Source organism: Aplidium turbinatum, chromosome 7 (assembly GCF_918807975.1).
Source record: "Aplidium turbinatum chromosome 7, kaAplTurb1.1, whole genome shotgun sequence".
Taxonomy (NCBI): domain Eukaryota; kingdom Metazoa; phylum Chordata; class Ascidiacea; order Aplousobranchia; family Polyclinidae; genus Aplidium; species Aplidium turbinatum.
This window is the reverse complement of record NC_137478.1, coordinates 33,586,658-33,603,375: the sequence shown is the minus strand read 5'-3', so window position 1 is coordinate 33,603,375 and position 16,718 is coordinate 33,586,658. Positions and strand designations below refer to the sequence as shown.

The following is a 16,718-nucleotide window of genomic DNA, read 5'->3' as shown; positions in this document are numbered from 1 at the left end:
CTAGAGGAATGGATGGGCGTCGACGCTAAAGAGAAGGTGCCCAGAAGAAGGGACTGGATGGGCGTCGTCGCTAGAAAAAATATGGCCAGAGGAATGAACTGGATGGGCGTCGTTGCTAGAGAGAAGATGGCCAGATGAATGAACTAGATGGGCGTCGTCGCAAGAGAGAAGATGGCCGAGAGAAATGGACTGGATGGGCATCGTCGATAGAGAGAAGATGGCCCAGAGGAATGAACTAGATGGGCGTCGTCGCTAGACAGATAACCAGAGGAAGGGACTGGATGGGCGACGTCGCTAGAGAGAAAATGGCCTAGAGGAATGAACTGGATGGGCGTCGTTGCTAGAGAGAAGATGCCCAGAAGATTGAACTGGATGGGCGTCGTCTCTAGAGAGAAGATGGCCCAGAGGAATGAACTGGATGGGCATCGTCGATAGAGAGAAGATGGCACAGAGGAATGAACTGGATGCGCGTCGTCGCTAGAGAGAAGATGGCCCAGAGGATTGGATGTCATGAGTGACGTAAGAATATTGATGTAGATTACTCCACCCAGTGGACGTAGATTGAGCTATTTACTTTGTACGACAAAACTAGAAATAAGGTCCTGCAACAATTGGTAGGTTACAAATACGGTTCTGCGACAATTGGTATGTTGCAAGTTGTATTCCCACCTTCAAGCTGACCTTCAGTTTTCTCAAAGGTGACACGGAAGCATGACACTCCTCTGTCAGGCAAAGATTCGAACTCTGGACAGGTGACTGGGACTATATTATCCTTGACCAATCCGTATCTTCTAGTGCTTTGTCTCTCTCCGCTATAACATTGAAGGCGTGCTGCTGAAAACTTAAAACATGTCACAAGAGAAATTCTCCGATTGTGACGCGACATACGCAAGAGGTTGCTTGCTGAGGGAGTTTATGTTTTATGTGGTTATGATTCAAAAAAGTTACCTCCCTACAAAAATGTATTACTTTGTTTGGTTTAGTTTTGAATTCTATCCTCGGACAGACAAAGCCTCTGATTGGTTATTCCTGGCAGTACTGACGCAGAGCCGGTCACCGAGAATGGCAGAGTGAAGTTTTTGAGCTTAGCCGCTGAGCTAATGGTTTGAAAAATAATCCTTCGAGTCATCTTCCTCGCTGACGCGCTGTCAACAAACCAGAAAGAAAATAATGTTGAACCAGACTGGTTTGCAACTTTGAAATGTTTTGTCGAAACAGAAACGAAATTTGGACTTTCGCTGAGTTGGATTCATTATATGACACTCCGGGGAGTTCGGAACGAAGTTTAATTGAAACTACTACTAAGGAAAAGTAAAACAAATTTTTTTATGGAATTTAGTCTGAGCTCATGGCCTTGATAAAATAATTTCGATGCTTTTGCACGTGTCCTATAAGCCGCAATTACGTTCGATAAAACAGCGCAATGGTTAGAGAGCACAGATAGGTTAGGGTTAAGGTTAGATACACACAGATACAATAGGTTCTATTACGCTTTTGAATGCAGAAACTTTGGTACTTCGGATTACTACATTTTGGGGTTCTCTTCAAGAAAAGACATATATTTCAGTTTTTCTAACGTTACGTTTAAAAGAAAAAAATCCCTTAATATTGCATTAAAGTAGTGTTGCCAGAGTACAATAACTAAAATAAACACTTTTGACGCAACTTTGGCTGGAAACTTGTTCAATAAACAGATGTTCAATTTCATCGTGACTACTACCACGACCACTTTTAGGTGGCCATGCTACTACAAAAATAGCTTGCAGCAAATAAGTAGCGTAGAAGATCAAGAAGGGGGGATTACCCTTATTAATTCCACTAATATCGTTCAACACTTCTGGTTCTGCCCCGAACCAAAATTTCTTGGGATGACATTAGAAAGATCGCTTACATACCGCCACCACTTGGTGTCTCTGTGTAAAAAAGTGATATCGCGTGCTGCGCTGCTCAAGCGCTTGGCAGGCTCCAGCTGAGACGAGGGCTGACACTTTGCGTATAGCAACCCTCGCCGTTGTCTACTCCTCAGCAGAGTACTGTGCACCTGTATGGTGCCGCAATGCTCACTGCCACAACATCGACATTGCAATAAACACCGCCCTGCCTACAATAACCGGGTGCCTGCGTTTCACACTATAGGAAACTCTTCTCATTCTTGCTGGCATCCAACCCGCTGACCTTCGTCGCGAAGAAGCCACTCTGCCTCTCGGTCGACGGTCATTGGAGCCCAATTATCTTTTCTCTAAGATCTCTGATCTAAGAAAACGTTACTCCCGTCGACTGAAATCAAGACACCCATTGGTGCCAGCTGCTCAACTTATCAACGAAGTTGATAAACAAGACATCTCTGCGACTAATCGGGCGGGCATTAAATGAAATTCTGAATGAAGTCAAGTATCACCAGACTCTATTCGTTTATTTCCGACGCCGACACCTGTCCCACCAGCCTGACACCACAAAGACAGGCGTGAGTGCGCCTCAATCGTCTTCGTACGAGAGTCGGACTTTTCCACTCAACCATGCACCGATGGGGAATTGCATCTTTCTCTTTCTGTGAATGTGGTGCTGAGAAACAGACCACATCATCAACGATTACACCATCTTCAAGCCACGTAATGGAATGGAAGATCTGCGCGTCATGGATGATGAAACCAAAGACTGGCTGTTCTCTAATAACCTTCCAGTGTAGTCCGGAAACATCATGAATCTGGAATGATATAAGGAAAGACCCTCGGCCCCAGAGGCTCACAAGACGACGATTAATACTTTTGATCTATGCTCATGATCTTTCCTCATGATTTCTCCTCAAGATCTGTCCTCATGATCTGTTCTCATGATCTATGCTCATGATTTCTCCTCAAGATCTGTTCTCATGATCTATTCTCATGATCTGTTCTTATGATCTGTTCGCATGATCTGTTCTCATGATCTGTTCTCATGATCTCTCTTCATGATCTCTCCTCATGATTTGTCCTCATGATCTATTCTATGGTAATGATCTGTTCTCAGGATCTGTCCTCAGGATCTGTTCTCAGGATCTGTCCTCAGGATCTGTTCTCATGATCTTTTCTCATGATCTGTTCTCATGATCTGTCCACATGATCTGTCCTCATGATCTGTCCTCATGATCTCTCCTCATGATCTCTTCTCATGATCTGTTCTCATGATATGTTCTCATGATCTGTTCTCATGATCTATTCTCATGATCTGTTCTCATGATCTGTTCTCATGATCTGTTTTCATGATCTGTCTTCATAATCTGTCCACATGATCTCTCCTCATGATCTCTCCTCATGATCTGTTTTCATGATTTGTTTTCATGATCTATTCTCATAATCTGTTCTCATGATCTGTCTTCATGATCTGTCCACATGATCTCTCTTCATGATCTCTCATGATCTGTTCTCATGATTTGTTCTCATGATCAATTCTCATGATCTGTTCTCATGATTTGTCCTCATGATCTGTCTTCATGATCTCTCCTCATGATCTCTCCTCATGATCTGTTCTCATGATCTGTTCTCATGATCTGTTCTCATGATCTGTTCTCATGATCTGTTCTCATGATCTGTTCTCATGATCTGTTCTCATGATCTGTCCTCATGATCTCTCTTCATGATCTCTCCTTATGATCTGTTCTCATGATCTGTTTTCATGATCTATTCTATGGCAATGATCTGTTCTCAGGATCTGCCCTCAGGATATGTCTCAAGATCTGTCCCCATGATAGGTCCTCATGATCTATTATATGGTAATTGTCACGTTTTCTTTCTATCTCTTACCAGGAAAAAGACTTGGAAAGGTTCAATGACGTAGTTTAATGGGTCAAACCGAAAAGCAGTCAATTAAATGTCGAATAATTCTACTAGCGAAATGATAATCTGACTTCTTGAAGAACTTTAACGAACGGCTTCTCAAATAACTTTAATTTCTGCATCAACTACCCATCCACAACTCATAGCACAACTCTCATAACCAACTCATAATAAACACCATAATAATCATCATCATAATCTCAGAATCTCAGAATAAACATTACACAAACTACACCACTATTTATAGTTGGCTGTTCAGTCCAGTAACTTCGAGAAGGTTACATCATAAAGAACCATCGTTCGGTCACGTAGCATTTAAAAGGTAAACAACAGAAGTGTCTAGAAGGTCACGTTCGCAAGAAGATTCTTACATAATAACGATTTCGTAATCAGAGGTCCATTCGTAAACAACCTTGTGACATCATGACAAACGATATTGGCAATTGTGAAAACAACAGAACGTTCCAGATACAGAATAATCTAGAATTACGTTGCAGAACAACGACTTCACAAATAGAGGTTACTACTGGTCATTGACCGATAACAACATACCGCTCAAGAATTCCATAATGAAAACAACACGCTTGTTGAAGATACAAAGCAAGCCATCGCGAGGCATTTGCACCTTGATTGTGACATAGAATATTGTTGCAAACAATATAACAACACAATCAATACAAAACACACCATAAAACAATTAATTACTCAATAATCAGTTCTCATAAGTCTATCGTTGCATGATCTACCAACGATAGCTTTTCTCAAAACAATAGTCACGTTTTCTGCGAAAGTCTCCAACGTCCTCAACATCTTCAGTGCATCGGCGAGCGAGATGACCCATCTTCCTACATCGGAAACATCTCCTCTCCGGACAGTCCTTGGCGAGATGACCTTCTTTATGACAATTATAGCAAGCCTTTTCATCAAAAGGGCAGCTCCTGGCTATGTGTCCAATCTCCCCACATCGGTAGCAGTGGTTGTCACGGCAACGTCTATTTTTCGAATGTCCGCCGTCAGCAACGCACTCCCTGGCGAAGTGTCCGCGTCTACCGCATCTATAGCAAACTCCAAATGGTCGTCGCCTGCCTCTTCTCCTCGGTTCTTCGCGCTCGTAATATCCGTCATCGTGAGATCGTTGCTGATTATCTGCAGAACAATCTCGAGCAAAGTGACCATTCTTGCCACAAGAATAACAAGTAACTTCAGAATCTCTCTCAAAAACATTTCCGATTATCAGATCAACTAAAGAGTTTTGTAAACATAACGCTTTCACAGTCCCACTACAATACGGAGTTTCGATAGATATCATCGCTAACGGTCCTTGGATTGAAGTGGTATCTATTTTTGTCACATGGCCAGTTTTTCCCGTTAATTGACTGTCTTTAACCAAATCTCTCCTCACTATTATACCAGTAGAACCAGAATCACGTAAAACTTTTACCTTTTTGTCTCCAACTTTTCCATCCACTACTGGCAGGTGATCTTCAGGTATTATTTTTCCGCAAACATCTTCATCCGGATTCTCCTCGTCAAGCGTTGGTTTAGGAATCATTAACGCACAACCGCATCGATAAACGTCCGTGTCTTCATCTTTTCTAGACTGATTGGATCGGGACAACGACTTGTCCTTGCATTCCTTCGCTTCGTGTCCTTGCCTATTGCAACGATTGCACCACTTCCTCGATTCCTGATGATTTCTGTTAGTCTTCTTCCGGCAGTTAACAGACTTGTGACCTAAGCCATTACAATTAAAACAACGTACTTCTCTTGGAACAGCACCTCCTTTAGAATTATTTGTTTGCTCCTCGTCATTACCGCATGACAACGTTTCTTCAGTCGACAACTTCTCATCATGAGCAACTAAGTACTGTTCTGCCACACTGGCTATTTCTTCTAGATTCTTTGGACTTCTCTCCATTAGATAAACAGACAGATCTTTTGAACATGAATCTGTGAATTGTTCCTTAACTATAAGGTTTGCCAATCCGTCCAATGATTGTTCGGCCCCCGAAAGTTCAAACCATTTTAACAAAAGGTTTCTTAAACGTTCAATAAATTGACCTGGACTTTCGTGTCGTTCAGGCTTTGCCTCACGGAATCTTTGACGGTATCCATGCTCGGTAAAATTGTATCGCTTTAACAGAGCTAACTTCAATCTGTCGTAGTTCATGGCTTCTTCTTGCGAAAGTCTTGAATATACATCAAGAGCTTGTCCCGATAATAACATGCTTAGCTGGGTAGCCCACGTCGACTTCTCTAATTTGGCTATTGTAGCATATCTTTCAAATCTTAACAAAAAGCTATCCAACTCATCTTTTTCTTCAACAAATGATGGCAAATCTGGACGTCTAACTTGCGCCACAATAACATCTCGAGCATTATCATTAGTAGAATTAGATCGCTCACCAATGTCCAGCTTTTGTCTTTCTAATTCAAGTTTTAACTTTTCCAATTCATATTGCGCTCTTCTTTCTTCAGCTTCTGCTTCGCGTTGCGCCCGATTCTCTTCGGCTTCTGCTTCGCGCTGTGCCCGCTTCTCTTCGGCTTCTGCTTCGCGCTGTGCCCGCTTCTCTTCGGCTTCGCGCTGCGCCCGCTTCTCCTCTGCTTCAGCTTCAAATTGTGCTCGTTTTTCTTCAGCTTCGAGTTCTGCTTTCCTTATTTCACGAGCAGCTCTTCTATCTTCTCTTTCGTCAGCTTCTCGCTGAGCTTTTTGGTCCATTATCTTGTGATACTCTTCCATCACAAACTGAGACTTCTCATTACCAGTCAGCCCCATTCGTTCAGCCATGCTCCCTAAGTCTTCAATCATCTCATGTTTGACAGTATCCGCCATCTTGACATTAAATTATTCTTTCAATAAATCTTCGGTATTCTTCGGTTTTTCGGTTATATTCTTTTTCGGTTATCCCGGACGAGCCCCCAGAATGTCACGTTTTCTTTCTATCTCTTACCAGGAAAAAGACTTGGAAAGGTTCAATGACGTAGTTTAATGGGTCAAACCGAAAAGCAGTCAATTAAATGTCGAATAATTCTACTAGCGAAATGATAATCTGACTTCTTGAAGAACTTTAACGAACGGCTTCTCAAATAACTTTAATTTCTGCATCAACTACCCATCCACAACTCATAGCACAACTCTCATAATCAACTCATAATAAACACCATAATAATCATCATCATAATCTCAGAATCTCAGAATAAACATTACACAAACTACACCACTATTTATAGTTGGCTGTTCAGTCCAGTAACTTCGAGAAGGTTACATCATAAAGAACCATCGTTCGGTCACGTAGCATTTAAAAGGTAAACAACAGAAGTGTCTAGAAGGTCACGTTCGCAAGAAGATTCTTACATAATAACGATTTCGTAATCAGAGGTCCATTCGTAAACAACCTTGTGACATCATGACAAACGATATTGGCAATTGTGAAAACAACAGAACGTTCCAGATACAGAATAATCTAGAATTACGTTGCAGAACAACGACTTCACAAATAGAGGTTACTACTGGTCATTGACTGATAATAACATACCGCTCAAGAATTCCATAATGAAAACAACACGCTTGTTGAAGATACAAAGCAAGCCATCGCGAGGCATTTGCACCTTGATTGTGACAGTAATGATCTGTCCTCAGGATCTGTCCTCATGATCTGTCTCAGGATCTGTCCTCATGATCGGTCCTCAAGATCTGTCCTAAAGATCTGTCTCTGGATCTGTCCTCATGATCGGTCCTCAGGATCTGTCCTCAGGATCTCTCTTCAAGATATGTTCTCAGGATTTGTCCTCATGATCTATGCCGATGATCTGTCATTATCTATGCTCATGATCTGTCCTTGTGACTTATGCTCATGATCTATGTTCATGACGTATTCTCATGATCTGTCCTCATGATCCATGATCACATTGGCAGCTAGGGTGGTGGATGTAAAGGTAATGTTTTTTTTAATTAATTATTTTTGCGTTGTTTATTATTTGTATTATTTTTACGCTGCTCAAAAATCAGGAAAATGTCATTTTACTGCTTCGTGGCTTACACTGGCAGTTGCACTGCCAGCTTGCGGCACAGATTGTCTACATCAGGAGTGTGCAAACTGTGGTCTGCGGTTCAAATGTGACTTGCAAGCTTAAACTTTTTGATCCGCGAAACGTCCAAATTTTAAATAATGTGTGGCCCACTAGACGATTTTCATTCACGGTATGTCCCAAGTTTGCAATGTTTAGCCAACCCTTATTTTTTGTTTGGCAACCCGACAACTTCATCCAGTGTGAAATTAGACTGGCTGGGTGTGTGAAAACTGCGTGGTTATTTTTTACGTGTACATTCGTTATAGTATAGTGAACAACAGGTACTTCCAGTGAAGGTAAGTACAGGCACTTGACAGTACAGTAGTAGACTATTGTTCCTTTCAAGGATATAGCATTAGCCTACTTGTGACAGTGCTGATGGAGTGTTATATCAGTTTGCCTATGTTCACGCTACCTATGTATTTTGCATAGTTTATGTGAAACACAACTGTGGCCCGCGGACCAAGCTGGTTGTGCCAGCAGTGTTGCAAGTTTGCACACCCCTGGTCTACATGACTCACGGTTCTGTTTGATAGGGACCGGCTTGCGGTTGCAGAGGTTGGTGGTGCAGCATTCCACTTCACAAGAGCTTATATTGTACTGCACGCTTTCCCCTTCGTAGTCAATGGACGCGATGTTGCGTAGAACCTCTACGCATTCCCGTTCCTTTTCCTTTTCGCACTCGGTGGCGCAGTAGCTGACAAGCATCAAAGCTGCACGAACACAACAATACAAGAAGTTAGATAAAAAAAAGACGATGTCAAAAATTACAGTGAAGAATAGATTGATTTTTTTAAATATCCTGTACAGTAAATCCCTTGAAGCGAAAAAACAGTAAAAAGCGCAAAACAATCACGTGCGCTGATGTCAGATCTCTAGTGATTGATTGATGACTATCCCTTGGCTTCGAGGATCATGGTCTTCGCAATAAAATCCCACCGATTGGTTCTTAAATAGCTAATGAGTCCTATTTTATGCACCATCGATCGCTGTGAGGCTATTTGTAATGAGGTTTATAAATCAATCAGAAGGCAAAATTTAAATCAGCTGATTGCAGTCATGTGACTCATGCACGTTAGAAAGTAAATTGGTTGCACGTTTTGCCGTAAGCAGCGTGGCTTTGGGGGTTAGCGCTAGGGAATAGTCATTTCGATGGCGTAGGTTCGATTCCTAGCCCTGTCATTATTCTTTTGCTTCTGTAATTACTAAATAACGTCCAAAGCAAGAACCAACTTTCTGGCTGAGTGCTACCAGAGTCACAAGGACTCCAGTCAGCTGGTTTATTGAAAAAATTGTTTTATGTTGAAAGCGTCTACCAGTCAAAACGTCCCATCTGCTACAGCGACCTACAGTTTACAAGTACGTTCGCCGTTAGGTTTGAGTGTTTTGCGAACACGTAGGTTGATTAACGTGGACTTGATGGCGCACACTCAACCTTGACAGGGCCACCAGATTTGTCCAATGGCAAGTGTTATAGTCGTCATTTTATTTACGTTGATTTTATGTAACCTGTGACCTGCTTCACTACATAATTACATTCAGCGTTTTCTGGTACAGACGCTGGAATTGATTACTACCGCACAACGCGTGTAATCAATTAAGCGTTCTGTACCACGTTCCTTAGTTGATTGTTTTGCGTTTCTTTCTGACTATATATTGCGTTGCTTTGATACATTAAATCAGTAAGTAACAAGAGACCAGCTCAGTGGCCGAGAGGTTTCGCCTTCGGCTCTGGTGCTGGTAGATCTGAGATCGATTCCAGGTCGGGTCAAACCGAAGACTTTAAAAACGGTACCGATTGTGTTCTATCCTGCATAGCGCAGTGAGAATGAGTCGGGTAATAATGTGATAACATCGTAAACCTGATACAAATAAAAAATGAGCCCTGTCGCTAAAAGACCTTAGCTGTTGTAGAGCGACAATAAATAAAACCATAACATTATTATTAGTAAGTAACAAGAGGTAAATGGTTTTCTCACTTGGTTGGCTAACGCTACAATTATTATTGTTTATTTTATATTAAACGTCTGGAAATACAACAGACATTTAACTGGCGTCGTCGGCAGGATCTTTACAGAATTTCTACAGGATTTTAGAAACATGGAGAAACTGATCGAAGTCCTGCAACAACAAATTGCCAACCAAGAACGCCAGACGAAGGAGCAAATTGCCAGACAAGAACAACGTCACCAGGAACGTCAAGAACAAGAAAGGCGCCACCAAGAACAACTACGAGAAATACGAGCCCAAACTGCGAGATCACAGCCAACAACAATACAGCAACAGGTATCTTTACCTAAGTTCGTAGCGTTCGATGCCACCACTGAACTGTGGGCAGACTATTGGAAGAGGTTTAACACCTTTGTAGCAGCACATTCAGTCGCACAAGACAAAATGCCGCAGGTTTTTCTCACCAATCAATCACCTACAATCTACAAAATGTTAACAAATTTGGCTGCGCATGAAACGAACCCAAAGGAAGTCAACGATCTCACCATGACGGAAATTACAAATTACATGGCTCAACAATTCGACCCAAAACGCTTCATCGTGAGCGAGCGATTCCGTTTCTGGAGCGAAATGAAGCGCAAGCCCGGTGAAACAGCTCAAGAACTAGCCGTCCGCATACGCCAAGCAGCTGCCACCTGTGACTTCCTCGTCATTGGACGAAGCTTTACGTACTCGTTTTATTTGTTCAATAGGTAACGAGGCGGTGCTTAAGGCGTTATTCAAAATCAGAGCTGATGAACTTACTTTCAAACGTGCGGTGGAGGTTGCATCAGAAACCGAAGAGGCAGCCAAGGTGGCCAAAGAAACTGTTTACGGCACTCCACCAGCACCAGTTGCGAAAGTAAGGACCATCAGCAAACCTCCAAAAACTAGGCAACTTACAGGTACTTTCTTTTCTTCTAAAAATAAAGAATGCTATCGCTGTGGTAATTCCAACCACAACGCCAATGACTGTAGGTTTAAAAAAGCCACTTGCCATTTCTGCAATATTACGGGACACTTACCGAGTGTTTGTTGAAAGAAAGCTAGACAGTTCAAACCTTCTAAGGTAAATTGTATCGAGGAAATTAACATGCTTTCTAGTTCTTGCAGAAAACCTCGAAATTCAAAGTTGGAAGTACCGATCTCCATTAATTCGGTAACCATACACTTAGAACTGGACACTGCTACGAATGGAAATTTCCTTTCCAACGACGTCTGGACTCGGGTAGGCGCACCTCAATTGCAAGCACCAGTGTCGCAGTTCCAATCTGCTACCAAGCATCTAGTACCAATCACGGGTTCTTTCACGGCCCAGGTAACTTGTCCTTCCACGAGAAGGTCAGATAATATTCCTTTTGTAGTCACGACAGTCAAAGGACTAAACTTGCTAGGCCTTGATGCAATTTCGTCTAGGAATTTCTATCGATAAATTCCTTCTGTCTAACTATTCTACTTTACAGAGTATCCAGTCATACGACAAGCCTGATAAGAGTCTGGAGAAAGCATGTTCCCTCTTATGTGACGAGTTCAAAGATGTTTTTAAGCCTGAACTCGGGTGCTTACGAGATTATGAACTAGACATAGATTTTAAGTCTGATGCTAAACCTGTTTTTCTCAAACCTAGGCCTGTACCTTTCGCGCTAAAGGAGGACTTAGCACAAGCCTATGATGCGGGTATTGCAAGTGGTGTATGGACACCAGTTCAGTTTTGCGATTGGGGCACACCGGTTGTTCCAGTCCGTAAGCCTTCAAACTCTTCAGAAGCGAAGGCCAAGTTACGCATTTGTGGCGATTATTCAGTCACGGTGAACCCTTCCCTGGAGACCCATCGTCACCCGTTACCCTTACCAGAAGACTTAATGCAAAAGTTGGGTGGTGGGTATGGTTTCAGCAAGATAGACTTGGCTGATGCCTACAATCAGATTCGACTTGGTCCTGACAGTCGAAAACGACTCGCATTAAGCCTCACCGTGGCGTACTTTTACAAAATGTTTTACTTTTTGGCATATCTTCTGCCCCAGGTTATTTTCAGAAGATCATGGACGACCTAACAGCCGACCTTCTAGGGATCGCAGTCTACCTAGACGACATTCTTGTCAGTGGCACTACTGCTGAGGAGCATCTCCAGAATCTTAGACGGCTCCTCGATCGACTTCACTCAAAAGGCCTGAGGTGTAGGAAAGACAAGTGTAAGTTTGCACAACCTCAGAGTATCTCGGACACATTTTGTCCAGGCAGGGCATCTCCAAAGGTCCTAAGGTGAACGCCATACTGGAGATGTCTGCCCCCACTGACGTATCTTCTCCGTTCATTTTTAGGTTCCTTACAATTTTACTGGAAGTTTCTACCGTTGAACGCTTCTACTGTAGCAGAACCACTATACCATCTCACGAAAAAGGACATTCCTTGGAGATGGGGAAAACAAGAAGAAAACTTTTTGTTCAGCTGAAGCATTATCTTTCTACTGATGAGGTTTTTACACATTTCAATGCGTCACTTCCGGTAGGTATCGCATGTGATGCTTCTAGTGTGGGCATCGGTGCTACTTTGTTTCACCGTTACCCAGATGGCACAGAACGGCCTATAGCAAACGTTTCAAAGATATTAACAGCTTCGCAGAGAAACTATAGTCAAATTCAAAAAGAGGCTTTGTCGATAATTTTTGCGCTAAAGAAATTCTATCAATATCTTTTTGGTAGATCATTCATTTTGGTCACAGATCATAAACCATTGCTTAGTCTTTTTGGCCCGACCAAATCGACACCTTCTTTGGCAGAAAATCGTTTGGCTCGTTGGGCACTCTTTTTGTCGCAATTTACAAACACTATTGCGTACAGGAAGACGAAGGATCATCAAAACGCTGATGCTTTGAGTCGCTTACCAGCAGGAGGGGATAAAGTCTTCGACGAAGAGGAAAGTGCGGATGACATTGATATCGTCTGCGCTATCGATGCTTTGGATTTACAGGTCCAGACCCCAAATGCTACCTCACTGCGTAAAGAATCTTCTAAAGATCCTACCATTTCCACGGTAATGCGTTTCATGAAGGATGGCCGGCCAAGTCTTCCCCACAAGACCCGGTCGAACCGTTTCGTAGGTACGCAGACTCTCTTTCTACTTGTTACGGATGTCTACTTTACGGTTCCAGAGTGGTCATCCCGTCCAAACTTCGTCCTTCCGTCCTTCAGTTGCTTCATGAAGGATATTTCGGCATTGAGAGAATGAAGCAGTTGGCAAGAACATCCGTTTACTGGCCAAACATTGACCGAGACATAACGGAACTTTGTCACAAGTGCAGAACCTGTGGCGAATATCAACCGCAATCTAAAACCCAGGTCCGATCATTGACGGTTCCAGAAGCACCGTGGAGTTGCTTGCACATAGATCATGCGGTAGAATTCATGGGTTACCATTGGTTACTCGGCATTGATGCTTTTTCTAAATACCTATGTATTCATGCTACTACTTCCTTATCTTCAACAGCTACTATCAACCTGCTAGAGGAAGATTTTGCACGCCCACTCCCAGTGGCTACTCTCCAAGCCAATTACTCAACAATTGTCAGATTCGAACCAAGATCGACACGCTTCTCCCCACATCGTCTCAAGTGGTACCCCGACAAAAGCCCTCACAACACGGAAGCTTCCGAAGGTACAAAACGGCATTTCAAACCGGGAGATCCCTGTTACGCGCTATCATTCACTCCACGATGGAGCCAGGATCCTCGTTGGGTTCCAGCTGAGGTGATTAAGCGACAGGGTAGCCGAATCTTCCTGGTACGTCTGCTGCCACATGGTCCGACGTGGAGGCGCCATATGGACCAACTGCAACCTCGCTATGCATCATCGGAGGACCAGGAGACGGGAGAAACTCCTGCACCAACAGTCGACTCCCCCCCTGTCTCCACCTCAGCTCGAACGGATTCGGACGACACACCGACTGTACCGGAATTCGGGCCACACAACCCACGAAGGTCGAGCCGTCGCCGCAGACCTCCGGCCCGTTTCGGACTTTGAGTTTGATTGTTTAATTCGGTGTCTTGTTCATTTTTTATGTTTGTGTATAAAAATTATCGGGGAGGTGTTATAGTCGTCGTTTTATTTACGTTGATTTTATGTAACCTGTGACCTGCTTCACTACATAATTACATTCAGCGTTTTCTGGTACAGACGCTGGAACTGATTACTACCGCACAACGCGTGTAATCAATTAAGCGTTCTGTACCACGTAAGTCAGTAAGTAACAAGAGGTAAATGCAGTGGCGTATCCTGGTTGGTTGAGCAAGGGAAGCAATAAAACTCGTGGGGGAATAGAGCGTGCCGAAGGCACGTCACGTGTTTTCTAGGGGGGTCCGGGGGCATGCTCCCCTGGAAAAATTTTGCAAAATTACACTCAAATAATGAATTATACTGCTTTCTGGAAACACTTTTAGGGTAATTTTTGTATGAAATTTATTAGCAGATAAACAGCTATTAACTTATTAAAGGTAGCTCTTACACACGAACGGGCAAAGGGCAAAAATGCGACTATAATTAGAGAACACCAAAAACTCAGCTACAAAGTCAAGTCTAGCTTAGACCTCACATATCCTGTCTTATTCCAAAGTCTATCCAGCCAGGATAACAGTGTAAAGCCAACATTTGGCTCAAACTTTTGCTTACAAGGCCGATATCATAACCATAACAGTGCCCTAGATTTTCTCATTACATAGCTCACTGGCACAACATCCAACAGAGCAGAGTTGCCAGACTTTGAAAAAGTCTTAAAGCCAAAATAATACAAAGAAAAGGCCAAAACAAGGAAAATATTAGACAAAAAAAGCCAAATGGATATATTTACCTGTTTCTATCAAAAATAATAAAATTTACATATATATTTTATAACTTGTAGTGGATTTTAATAAATTGTAGCAAAAATAATTCTGAAAGTAGCCCAAAAAATAGCAAGTTAGCCTATAAAAGTAGCGGATGAGTTTTGATTCGCCACATTACGAGTATTAAACAAGTATAGAACATGTATTGAACAATGGTGAATATGGTTTCATCTGGTAAGGTTACAATATTAAAGAAATATTGATTATTATGCATTTTGAAAAGTTATTTAAAAAAAAACTAATTCGCGGAATTTGGCTAATCTGGCAATCCCGCGACTGGAAGCAATTTTTAAATCGCTTCCAGCGATTAGTTAAAAGAAACGTAAATTGCGAAAACTTTGCGCTGCTTTTTTCCTTTCTTTCAAACTTGTTTCTTCTTATTGCAAAAACGAGAGCAACGGATGCAATACGAATCTTCGCTTCCGTTGGCTTCCAACTTTTTAAAATTAAAACCGAGTTCAAAATCATACGGGGAGCATGAGTTAAAAACCGTTCTAAATCGCATTTAGATAAAGAAATTACGAAATCGTTTTACTGAAAAATATCAGCTTCTCTTTTTTCAATTTTGACAGGGGAAGCAATGCTTCCCTTGCTTCCATTGAGGATACGCCCCTGGGTAAATGGTTTTCTCACTTGGTTGGCTATCGCTACAATTATTATTGTTTATTTTATATTAAACGTCTGGAAATACAACAGATATTTAACTGGAAATACAACAGACAAGGCAATTAAACCTGGTGGCACGCTGCAGCCTTTATCCGCCTGTTTCGTCGTTGGCGCTTAGGTACTTAAGACTTCGTTTTGTCCGGCCTCTTCCTTTCAACAAACCTGGCATGGATGACGCTTCTGGGAGCAGTTAGCCCCCACCAGTACAGATCTAGAGGTCACTGATCAAGGCACAGAAACTCTCTCACTACGTTGCAGTAATAGTCCGATGAGAGAGCAAATCTCTGGTATCAAGCCGAAACGTGATTACCGCAATCCAACGTACAGATGATGTGATGAATGCATCACACAGGGAATATCCAGGTTTCTAAAATTATAAAAAAAAAAAAAAAAACTAGATGTATCACGTACCCTGTTGTGCAAATCTTTTAATCTTTTGCAGTTATGCAGTTTCCTTTTCCTAATGCAACGTGTCTGTCTGTCTGTCTGTCTGTCTGTCTGTCTGTCTGTCTGTCTGTCTGTCTGTCTGTCTGTCTGTCTGTCTGTCTGTCTGTCTGTCTGTCTGTCTGTCTGTCTGTCTGTCTGTCTGTCTGTCTGTCTGTCTGTCTGTCTGTCTGTCTGTCTGTCTGTCTGTCTGTCTGTCTGTCTGTCTGTCTGTCTGTCTGTCTGTCTGTCTGTCTGTCTGTCTGTCTGTCTGTCTGTCTGTCTGTCTGTCTGTCTGTCTGTCTGTCTGTCTGTCTGTCTGTCTGTCTGTCTGTCTGTCTGTCTGTCTGTCTGTTTTCCACACAATTGCTTTTAATCTCTGTGTATTTCATGATGCTTATAGTCAGTTAGCTAGTTATACCTTCAAGAAGTTGATTTATTGCATTTTAATAAATATTTTATTTTCAGATTCCTGATGAGGGCTAAAGTTAAGCGGAAAACGTTTGGCTGTTAAAACTATTTTCAAATATGTAAAATATATTGTTACAATGCTCAACCCTGTTGTATTGTTATGTCTTGCTTGTCCTTGGTACAAGAAAGCAAACTCTCTTCAGAAACTTTGATATAAAGATAAAACAAAGAAACTCTTAAAAAGGATAACACACGATAAACAAAGCAAGGAATGGTCTCGCCATCAAAACTTGTCGGAATTTGTTCACCGACAATTATATTGGACCCACATCACAACTGCTTTAGGAGGAAGGACAGAATATTTAGGTTGGCGGAAGGCAATGTTTGCGTCAGTCTCCAAAGACATTCCATCAGTGGCTGCTGTGTTGATCAGTGGCTGCTGTGTCAATCAATGGCTTCTGTGTCGATCA

The 16,718-nt window shown here is 42.3% G+C and overlaps 1 protein-coding gene across 3 annotated transcripts in view; it reads right to left on the bottom strand.

Moving 5' to 3' along the window:
• The window catches only part of LOC145774634 (uncharacterized), a 28,617-nt gene that overhangs the window by 1,123 nt on the left and 10,776 nt on the right, over window positions 1-16,718 (bottom strand). Inside the window, exons 6-7 of one of the 3 annotated variants that reach the window (XM_082585920.1) lie at window positions 8,405-8,596; window positions 670-834 (exon numbers count right to left, since the gene is read on the bottom strand). In XM_082585920.1, the coding sequence (XP_082442046.1) occupies window positions 670-834; window positions 8,405-8,596 (357 nt within the window). The remainder of the gene's footprint in view (window positions 1-669; window positions 835-8,404; window positions 8,597-16,718) is intronic. The other 2 variants (XM_082585922.1, XM_082585921.1) reach the window with 2 other exon arrangements.